Source organism: Pezoporus wallicus, unplaced genomic scaffold (genome assembly GCF_028554395.1).
Source record: "Pezoporus wallicus isolate ANWC-B61680 ecotype Strahan unplaced genomic scaffold, APGP_CSIRO_Pwel_v1 contig_12604, whole genome shotgun sequence".
In the NCBI taxonomy this organism is placed as follows: domain Eukaryota; kingdom Metazoa; phylum Chordata; class Aves; order Psittaciformes; family Psittacidae; genus Pezoporus; species Pezoporus wallicus.
Genome location: NW_026638783.1, coordinates 110368 through 121370, shown reverse-complemented (window position 1 = coordinate 121370; position 11003 = coordinate 110368). Strand labels below are relative to the sequence as shown.

Below are 11003 nucleotides of genomic sequence, written 5' to 3'. Positions count from 1 at the left end.
CATTGAGTTTGGGGCAGCAGGGAGAGCACACACGTGTATATAATTTCATCCACTTGGCAGATCTGGGGAGATGGTCTCCAATGCCCCTTGAAGTGAAGGGATTGCATTCCCCCCCTCCCTATAGGGTTACTGCCAACCCCAGCCCCACGGGGCAGTGATCACCCCACACTGGCTGCCCTGAGCCCCATTAGGGGGGTTTACTGTTACATGCAAGCCTTCTCAGAGCTCAGCATGGGCTCCCTGCCCCTCCTTGCCAATAAAGCCACTTAAAAGGAGGAAAAATAATCCAGGTGATTCATTTCCCTGGCCCCACTTCTCTTTCAACCGCTGGGAGAAAGTCAGGAGAAAGGACTTGGTCTTGCTACCAGCCAAGCCCTGGTGCAAACGGATTCATTTCTGTGTCAGGGACACCCCAAAACACAGGGTCCCACCCCAAGGAACATCATGGCCCAATGCACAGAGCCCCACAGCCGCCTGCATGGAAAAAAGCCAACCCAGGTTGTTGCAAACGTATTTATTTATGAAGTGTGAGGTAATGAAGAAAGTGCTAAATCCAACCACAGTGTTAACTCTAACAGTTCTCAGCAGGTCAGCAGGGACCCAAAGGTGCTGCCCTGTGGGGCCACCCCTGCCAACACCCCAGGAGGGGACAAGGGACTCTGCCACCCCATACCCCACCACAGGATGGCACAGGCAGGGGGAAGCCTCAAAGGCAGCACAGATGCCCCTTGCCCCCAGCCTGCCCCCTCCAGCCATGCTCATGTGAAGCCCAAAGCTTCACAGAGGATGCTCAGTGGCTGCTGGTGGAGGAGCAGTTGCAAGGGTGGGAAAGGAGGACACAAGGATGGGAAAGGGGAAAAACCCCGTTATTGCAAATGGGTGGTTTGGAGGGGGAAGACCAGCCTCAGCAAGGACTCAGCTCAAGGGTCCAGCAGGAGCCAGCCCCTTCCTGATCTCCCTAAAGTGCAGCAGGACTGAGCTCTCCCTGCAGCAGGAACCCCCCTCCAAAACAAGAGGTTTTTATATATATATAAAAAAAGCAAACTCTTTACCAATACTTCTCAAAAAGTGGTACAAAAATACAGTATAAAAACACAGCCTCCAGTATAAGACTTGCAGTTACAGCAGCAGTTTCTAGAACATCAAATCCAAGACAAGCTACTGCATGATGTGGTAAGAAAGTGAGGTACGGTCCAGCCGAGGAAGGGGATTGCCCACAGGGTGCTGTTAACCCCGGTGAGAGACACCCTGCCATCACCATCTCCATCGGGGTGCGTCCAGAGGAGAGCCCTGGGCTAGGATGTCCATGCCTGCCTCTGCCTGCTTCCATGAGCCAAAGGTCACTTGGCATTTTCAGGGCGAGATGGATGCCCTAAGAACTCCCAGCAACTCTATCAGTGACAAACAGCAGAGAGGGGAGCAGGGGTTGCCGGGGAGGGGGAATGGAGCTGAGCCCATGAATCGAAGCAGTCACTTAAGAAAGCTTCACAGGGGGACAGGGGAAACCTTGCAGCACCCGGCGCCAAGGCAGGCAATGCCACAGAAGGGGACCTCTGGCTGCGGCCCCATTCCCACAGTCGGGAACAGCACCGCATCCACCCCACATACAGCAACCACTGCGTGCTCTAGCCCCCTGGGGCCAACAGTTCAACAACTGAACCAAACGACAACATTAAGAAATGTGCAAATCGTGAGGGATCGGGGGTTTTGGGGAGCCGGGGGTGCAACCGGGCGCTAGTGCCCCTTGAGGTGAGCAATCCGTTTGAGCAGCTGGGTCTGCCGCAGCCGGAGCTGCCGCTTCTCGGCCACCATCCTCCTCTCCGCAGCCAGGAGCGACTGCAGGTACTCGGAGGACTTGCTCAGGATCACCACTTTGGGGGTCTTGGGGCAGCTGGCGAGCCCAGGCACCTGGTCCCGCAGCGCCAGGAAGCGCGAGCGCAGGTCATTGCGCCGCTTGCGCTCCAGGTAGTTGTGGTTTTTCCTCTTGGCCACGTCCTCGCTGTCGGAGCCGGGGCTGCTGCTGGCTTTGGGCAAGCTGGGCTCAGGCAGCATGGTGGCAGGGGCCGGCTCTGCTTGGGGGGTGCTTGGGGGCTTGTCCTCGTCCTGCTGGGGTGGCTCTGGCAGGGGATGCGTGTCAGGAGGGGAGCGCGCGGCATAGTTGTGCTGCTGCTGGTGGACGGAGATGTGGAAGCGTTTCATGCAGGGGTCCAAGGGGTCGGCGCGCAGCGTGATGGTGACCGGCTTCCTCAGGCCGAGCGATTGCCTCTTCTCCACGGTCACCACATCGATCTCTTCGCCTTCTATCCAAAACGGACACGGAAAAAGAAAGACCTCATCAGCTGGAGGCCCTGGGCACCCCCTCAACTCGCCAGACCTCCCCACAGCCCCTGCACAATCACCCCACTGCCGTCCCACAAAAGCTTGTTCATGCACCGCAGCCACTCTGCAGCCTCCAGAAGAGGTTGTGATTTAAGGGCTCTGCCAATATCATCCCAATGAAATCATTCCCTCCACATCCAAGTGCGTGGCCTCCCAAAATTGAATGGGGCTTTTCTTCTGCCTCACTTCAGCACCAGGAGCAGCATGTGTCCAGGATAAAGGATCATCAGGCAAGAAACACCCAAGCCTACCTACCCGGGGGGGGGGGGATAGGAGCAGCAGGATGCTGGGGACCTGGGACAGCCTAACTCCAAAGTTGACCCTGGTCAGGTGCTCTCCTGGTCCATTGGAATTGTAAATGAGGGACTGGGGTGGGCAGAGCTGCCTTTTGTTCCCCTCAGCAGCAGCTTCTCACTCCAGTGACTCACTTTTCACAAGTGATAAGCCCCATTCAGCCCAGGCTTCCCGGGGACAGCCCCCCCGCAGGGCAAGGGGGCAGGGAGAGGCAATGGGATCCCTCCCACAGACTTGGTGAACCCCGAAGGCATCCCAAGCCCAGGAGGCAGCGGGTGGGGTGTGTGCATATCAGAGCTGTGAAGGGCAAGACCCAAACGAAGTATAATCGGACCCAAAGCACCCTGCCTGTTGTCATCGAGCTTGTCCCGCTCCAGCAAGGCCCGAAGCTGGCCCCTGGGCGCAGCGTGGTCACCTGGCTCCAGGCACAACTTCAATCACTCTTGCTTTAGGGATGCACTTCCACCTTTTCCCTTGGGTTTTTGAGGGGGGAAATAGAGCCACTTGCTAAAGGTGCCCCGAGATGCTCAACATCGCGGGCAGAGGACGGTCCCCAGCTCTCTGTGACAGGACCAGTGGTGGCCACAGGAGATGGGCCCTGGGGCACCCTCCTGCTTGTGACCCCCAACCCACACCCCTGCTCGGGGGGGTTCTGCCCAGTAAACCCCGGACACTGGAGGCACTGGGGACACCCTTACTGGTCACCAGTGTCACAACGCGGCCGGTCTCAGCCACGTGGGCACACAACATCCCCCCCCCAAGCCGCTCATTAATAACAGTCAGGCCGCGAAGCCCCGCCCACCCGAGCCGCCCATTGGCTGTCTGACGGGGCCGGCCGGCTGCCGCGCGATCCCATTGGCCCTCTCCCCTGCCCGTCAGCGAGGCCGCTCTCATTGTTTGCAATCTGTTGCTTTTTGTTCGGCGCCCACGTGGCGCCACCGGACCCGGACCGGGACCCGGGACCCCCCCCACGGGGCCGGTCCCCCCGGTTGGGTTTAAGCCTCTTAACGCCCGCCACCCGCTTACCGACCGCGGGCCCCTAATGGCATTAAGCGCCCGTTCCGCACCGTGACTCAACCGGCGCGGCACCGGGGGATTTATTAACGGGGTCAAGGCACCGCGGGGCCGCAGGCTTCAGTGGGAGCGGGGGAAACACGCACTGACCCCGGGCGAGTAAGGTTTGGAGGGGGAGGACCCAAGCGTGTGTTTATAAATGGGGTGATGAGGGGTCCGAGGAGCGGGTGGCACCGCACTGCCCTGGGGTCACAGGCAGCTCCTCAGCCCGACCCCCCGTGTAAACGCTGTCCCACCCCACACCGGACACGCTGCAGGGGATGCGCGATGTCCCCGCCCGCCCCGCGGAGCCCCCCGGGGGAGGGGAATTTTGCTTTTTGTCCCCGGGGAAAGGAAAACCGCAGCGGTTACGAGCTCCCAAAGCCTCCAGACTTCCCACGGTGACCGGGTGTCCCCTCACCAACCTCCCCGCGAGGGTTCCGAAGGGACGGGACGAGCGAGGGGGGCACCCCCGAGCCCCACGCACCCCGTTGGGGAAGAGGGGAACGGGAGCAGCCGAGCCCGCTTTGTTCGTGGGGCCGGGATCGGGGCCCTCAACAAAGGCGCTGCCCGGCCGGAGACACGCGTGTCCGACCCGCGGGAGCATCACGGCCAGAAGCCCGGGGGAACCCACCCCGCGACCCCTTCCTTACCGGAATCGCTTTGACCCTCGGATCCCGAGGACGCCGGGATCTTGCTCTCGGCCAGCGGGCAAAGGAAGACGGCGGCGGGATCCACGCACTCGCTGACCGAGCTGCTGAACCCCAAATCCTGCGCGAAGGAGGGCTTGTGCGGGGTGGCCCTCTGCGTGCCCGTGGAAAGTTTCTCTGTCATCGCCTTCTCCAGCCGCTCCCGGGCTGAAAACCCGCTCCACATGCAGTCCTTGAGGATGAAAGCGCTCAGGTTCCCGAAGATCTCGCTCGTCCCTATGAGATACTCCGGCTCTTCCCCGGGCCGGTAGTACCGGGAGAGCCCGCTCGAGCGCTCCTCCGCCCCGGAGCTGCAGCCTTTCTCCCCAGGGACACCCAAGGGAGACATGGGGGGAGTGGGGACCAGCTCGAACTTCTTCCAGATGTCCTCGCTGGGCGCCGTGGAGCGGTGGAAATCCTCCTGGGCGTCGTGGTCGTAGAAGTAGTGTTGGTAGGAGTCAAACTCCATCTCTGCATGGGGATGGGGGAACAGCAAGAAAAGGGGGCACTCCCCCAGCTCGACCTGCAGCCCCGCTCAGCAAAAGGGCACCCCCAGCCCCATGGATGAGGGGGAGACCCCCACCCCAGTGCACCCACTCCACCGTTCGCCAGCCCCCGACCCGGGACGGCGGGGGCATTGTCTCCCCCCCGCTCTTATAGCCTGTGTAGGGCACCGGCCCCGCCTGCCCGCCAATCGCCTGGATGATATTTGCATAGAGGGCGGGATCCTGCCCTTTTCCCGCCTTCTTGGGGGGGGGGGTGCGGTGTGAGTGATGTCTCAGTTCCCCCCTAACTAACGGTGATGCTAACGGGGACGGTAATGAGGCTGTTAACCAGTGGCCAACCCCTATGCCGGGCTGGGAGACCCCGGCTGCCCCTGAGCATCCTGCCGTCCTCAGCCCATCGGGAAGGTCACGGTTGGTTTGGGGTCCCTCCTCTGCAAGCACTGCAGGAACAGGAAGGCTTTGGCTGAGAACACCCAGGCCAAGCACAGCGATGCTGCCAGCCTGGGGACATCCAGCTCAGCCTGACAGCAAAGCAAGCTGGACAAATGGGGACAAGTCACAGGGAGCCATTGTCCACTGCCAGAGGCCACCCTGAGTGGCCTTTCCCATCACTCCCCCCACCAGCCTGGCCATCCACCCACTCCCCATTGGGGTCCCGAGTCCTCACCAGGCCATGGCCACCACCCTCTGCTGCAGCCACTGTCACTGTGTGGCCATTGCCTGAGTGGCACCAGTGGAGTCCCTTAGTGTTTGTGTCCTGCCCAGGGTGCCACCCTGGGTGCCACCTGGAGCCACATCCTCCTCGAAGGCCTCACAGGCCTGGTCAGGAGCTTTGCTGGAGCACCAAGAAACCAGCATTGGAGGATGCGGCACTTTATTCTCCACACACACACAAGGAACGTCTGTGCACAGAGAAAGGGCAGGGATGTGATGCTGGCAGCACAGTGGCTGCAGGCCTGTGACCCCCCCAAAGGATGTCTGGGAGCTGCTGGTGAAGCCAGGGCTGGCCTGGGATTCAGCAGAGCCCATCTCACGCGTGCAATTCCTACATCACTGCTGCCCAAACTCAGCTTTGCCCATGCAGTGCCCAGCACATCCAGGCTCAGGGTCCGAGGGGACTCTCAGTGTCCTGAGGCACCGGGGTGAGCCCAGCAGGATGCTCCATCCCTCCGCTGCCAAAATCCTTCTAGGAAAGCCAAGAAATGTTGTGAAAACACAGCGAGGCTTCCCCCAGCCGCCCCGTGACACACACACACACACATACACACACACACACACACACACACACACACACACACACACACACACACACACACACACACACACACACACACACACACACACACACACACACACACACACACACACATACACACACACACACACACACACACACACACACACACACACACACACACACACACACACACACACACACACACACACACACACACACACACACACACACACACACACACACACACACACACACACACACACACACACACACACACACACACACACACACACACACACACACACACACACACACACACACACACACACACACACACACACACACACACACACACACACACACACACACACACACACACACACACACACACACACACACACACACACACACACACACACACACACACACACACACACACACACACACACACACACACACACACACACACACACATACACACACACACACACACACACACACACACACACACACACACACACACACACACACACACGTACACACACACACACACACACACACACACACACACACACACACACACACACACACGCACACACACACACACACACACACACACACACACATACACACACACACACACACACACACACACACACACACACACACACACACACACACACACACACACACACACACACACACACACACACACACACACACACACAAACAAAGCGGTGCTGGGACCTGGAGGGGCTGGGGGCAAGCCCAGCCACCAGCACGGCCCAGTGCGGCCCATTGCAGCTCAGCAAAGCACAGCCCAGTGCAGCCCAGCGTGAACCAGCGCATCCCAGCGCTGCCCAGCACGGCCCCGCCCCCGCCTGTCCCCAGCTTCCCCGGCCCCCCCCGCCCCGGTCCCTCCCGGTTCCCGGCACCGGCCGCCGCCACCGGCAGGCGCAGGGCGCCACCTGCTGGTCCCGAATGGGACCGAGGAAGGGAGCCACCGGCCGCGGGGCGGCGGGGCCGGGGCTGCAGCACCCCACGGGCTCCCCTGGGTTGTGCCGAGGAGCCCTGAGCATCCCAATCCCGCCCGCATCAGGCAGGAGCCCTGGAACCTAGGAGCATCCGGATCCCCTTCTCATGTCCCCTTTGTGCTCCTGTCTCGTCCCCAGCCCAGCTGGGAGCCCCGGGCATGTCCCACGGTGTCCCCAGCCAGGCTGCTCCCGGCCCGGGGCTGCTCCCAGCCCTTTGCTGCCCTGGGAAGCAGGGTGAAGCCACCACCGTCTTTTAGGAGCCAAATTGCTCTGTCGGCACTAAAGGCAGAGGCTGCGCTGCTGCAGGGGCTCATCCTGCCCCAGCACCTGCAGGAACAGATCACGGTTGGGGACAGAGCCAGCACAGCCCCTGGCCGCCGGCTCCAACACCAACACGTCTCCTGGCACAGGAGCAAAGGCTCCTGCAACCGGTAGCTCTCAGCCACGTCTCCTTCCCCTCCCTGCTGGCCTCAGAGACCTCCCCGGCTTTTCCCAGTGAGAGGCAGGAACTTGTCTCGGCTTCAAGGGGCTCCAGATGCTTTGAAGGTGCAAGAGCAGCGCTGTGGAGGGCTTGGGGGGGCCGCACACCCCTTTCACCGGGCCTCTCCAGGCACTCTGCAAACAGGAACCCAGCGCCTCTTGTGCCAGCGCCGCCTGCGCAAACAAGGGTGGGTGGTGGTGGGAGCCCCAAGGGCTGGGAGGGCACCCATGGGCCGGGCCAACCCTTGCCGTGCCCCCCCCCTCCATCCGCAGGGCGCTGGCAGGGCTCCACCACCAGCACCGAGCGTGTGCCCCCGGCTCTGGCCCAGCTGCAGCTGGCATGGCTCCGGCGCATGACGCAAAGCAGTTCCCGGGTCCCCCGTGCCCTTTGGATCCCCACTGACAGCAGGGATGGACTTTGAGGCTCCAGTCCCAAAGAGCTTCCCCACGGGGCACACACACCCCGAGCCTGACGGGTGTCCGGGGCACCCTGAGCCGGGCTCTGTGTCTGTGTCCTCATCCCTTCGAGCCACCCTGCTGTCCCCATGGTGGTCCCCAGGGACAGGGGAGGCTGTGAGCTCTGGTGTTGACACATCCCAGCCCCATGTCATCCCCCTCATCCTCATGACACGCTCCCCAGGGTCTCACCCGGGAGCAATGTGGGCAGTGCAGGGTGGCTGCTGTGTGCTGCCATGCAATGTGTCCCCTTTGTCCCCATGTAGCTGCTGGGTAGCAGCCACAGCTGGCTGGACCCTTGTGAAACACCAGCCCGAGCCCCTGTGGGGAATGGAAGCACCATGAAGTCCTGCCCGGCCATATGGGGCAAGGGACATGCTGCCAGCACCCAGATCAAGCTGGCTGCAGCACCCCAGAGTGCCGGCACCCGCTCTGGATACAGCAGGCAGTGAAATCCAGAGAAGGGGGAGGCAAAAGCATCATCAGCTCCAGTCCTGCTGCCTTCTCACCCCCCCAGGACCCATTTGCACACCCTGCCTGGTGCTAGGAGGTGCCCCAAGCCCTGGAGAAGCTCTGCAGCCCCAAGCTGAGGAGCTTGGCTGCGTCTCACAGCCCCTCACCAGCTCCATGTGTCCCCAGGCCGGTGCTCCCGGTCCTGGCAGGGCTGTCTGGTTTCGGGTGCGCTCATGCTTGCTCAGCTCCGGGCTGTGACGGATCCACGGCAGCAGGAGGTGTGGGTGGGAGGTGGGGTGGCAGAGCTGTCATCTTCCGGAGCAGCTCCCATCCCTATCCCTGTCCCCAGTCCTCAACCATGTCCCCAAGAGCAAGCGCCTGGGTCCCAGCCCCTAAAGGGTCACCTCAGGAGCCTGGTGGTGTCCCCAGTTCTGGGATCGTGACAGCATCACTGTCAGAGGGGTGTTTGAGTTGCGGTCCTGCCTGTGAGACCATCACCGTGGTCCTGGTGACAAGGGTGAGCCTGCGAGTGGCCCAGTCCCACCTGCCTGTGGGTTGCTGAGGGCACCGAGCTTGGTGGGAGCTGCTGCAGCAGCATCCCCACTGGGATCAGCCCTTGGCGGTTCATTTATTGCCATGAGGATCTCCCAGAGCATCTGCTTGGGAGGGAGATCAAAAGTCCCCCACAGGAAATTGTGCAATACCACATTTGTGGGTGAAAATCCAAATCTGAGGAAATCCTGGTCTTCCGATCTCTCCCACTCCACTTGTAAGGCAGGGCTACACCTATCTGCAGTCTGTTAGCACAGCCTCTGGCACAAAGCACGGCTCATTGTTCCCCTAAAGCTCCGTTTGCCCAAGGGGCAATTCCTCAGTGTTTCAAGGACAGGAATGCCAAAAGCTTGGAACAAAGGGAGCAGAGCAATAGCGCTAGGACCGAACATGATGGGGAGCTGAGAGCCTGATCCCTCCAGGAGGCAAGGGCCACCATAGGCACAAGCCCATCCCCAGTACAATGTTCCTTTCTCCTGGGGGATCCGGGGGCTCCCAGCTCACGCTGGGTGTCTGTCCTGAGGCTGTGGGTGCCTGATGCACTGGAGCCAGCTCAGCACAGAGCAAGGAGCCCAAGGCAGGTCTAACTGCTGAACTGGCCAGGCCGGTGGTGCTGCCCACACCTCATCTTGCCTCAGGGTATTTTGTGTCACCGAGCAAATTCAGACATCCTGAAGCCTCCCATGGCCCCCATCCCTTGGGGGTAGCATCCCTGAGCACCCAGTGTGGCTGGGTGCAGGGCTGTGATGTGCCCTGTGAGCAGGGGAACCCATGCACATGTTGGAGGGGTTGGAAACCCTGAGACAACAGTGACACGGCTGAGCTCAGCACCCTGAGTTCAGCTCACACCAGGGAGTGCTTGGAGCTCCATGGCAGCGGCCACCCACCCCGCTCATCCCCAGCACAAGGTCTGCTGCATCCCAGGTCCCAGCTGCCTGCCCCTGTCCCCAGCTCAGCGCAGCTCCAAGTCCAGCTCCAAGTGGCAGTCAGCAGTGGCCCCGGTCGCCACGCTGGCCCTGCTGGCTCAGCCCGTCTCGCAGCACATCCCAGGGTGATCTCTGAACCTGGTGGCGTGAGCTGAGAGGAGCTGGTGGCTGTCACTGTGGTAACAGTGCTGGCACCTGCCTACGTGCACCCAACAGCAGGCAAACAGCAGCCGGCACAGCCAAGAGGTGCCAGCATCCATGTCCACGTGGCCGTTTGGTGCGGAGGACACCACGGTGGCCCAGGGCAAAGTGCTGGGGACCAGGAGCCACCATCACCTATTGATCACCTATTGAAGCTGTTGTGCAGAGCCAGGGGCTGTGTGTGCTGCTGCTGGGTGTGTGTGTGTCCTGCTTTACATCAGTCCCTTCCATGGGCCCACGCAGAGCGGGGTTAAGCGTGGGGCTATGCTGAGGCTGGCACTGAGGGTCTGCAGCCCACCAGCCCTCACTGGTTGGTGCCACAGCGAGTGCAGGGGGCAGGAGGGTGATGATGCCTCTTCCAGCCCTCTTTGTGGGCCAATGCAGCCTCTGTCACCAATGAGGGTACCCGGGGGGAGGAGGATGGAGGGAATTGGGGCTGTCGAGCCTGGAGAAAAGAAGCTGCGAGGAGACCTCAGAGCAGTTTCCAGTGTCTGAAGGGGGCTACAAGGATGCTGGAGAGGGGCTCTGCATCAGGGACTGGAGCGATAGGACAAGGGGTGATGGGTTCAGACTGGAACAGGGGAAGTTCAGGCTGGGTGTAAGGCAGAAGCTCTTCCCTGTGAGGGTGCTGAGGCGCTGGCACAGGGTGCCCAGAGAAGTGATAAATGCCCTGTCAGCGTTCAAAGCCAGGTTGGAGGGGGCTTGGGTGCCATGGTCTGGTTTGAGGAGCCCCTGCCCATGGC

At 61.2% G+C, this 11003-nt stretch overlaps 1 protein-coding gene across 1 annotated transcript; it reads right to left on the bottom strand.

Annotated features, from left to right (window-relative positions):
- Positions 1-1567: 1567 nt before the first annotated feature.
- On the bottom strand, positions 1568-5056 carry MYCL (MYCL proto-oncogene, bHLH transcription factor). The gene is made up of 2 exons (XM_057412568.1): positions 4380-5056; positions 1568-2300 (listed from the first exon to the last, which is right to left on the bottom strand). The coding sequence occupies exons 1-2, from the start codon at positions 4882-4884 to the stop codon at positions 1735-1737; spliced, it is 1071 nt and encodes a 356-aa protein (XP_057268551.1). The 5' UTR covers positions 4885-5056; the 3' UTR covers positions 1568-1734.
- Positions 5057-11003: the final 5947 nt, after the last annotated feature.

Bases quoted from the DNA above. Each gene is read 5' to 3' on its own strand.
- MYCL (XM_057412568.1), bottom strand. From the start codon at position 4,884: ATGGAGTTTGACTCCTACCAACACTACTTCTACGACCACGACGCCCAG. The intron at 2,301-4,379 runs GTAAGGAAGGGG...CGTTTTGGATAG, and splicing joins CGAGGGTCAAAGCGATTCCG to AAGGCGAAGAGATCGATGTG.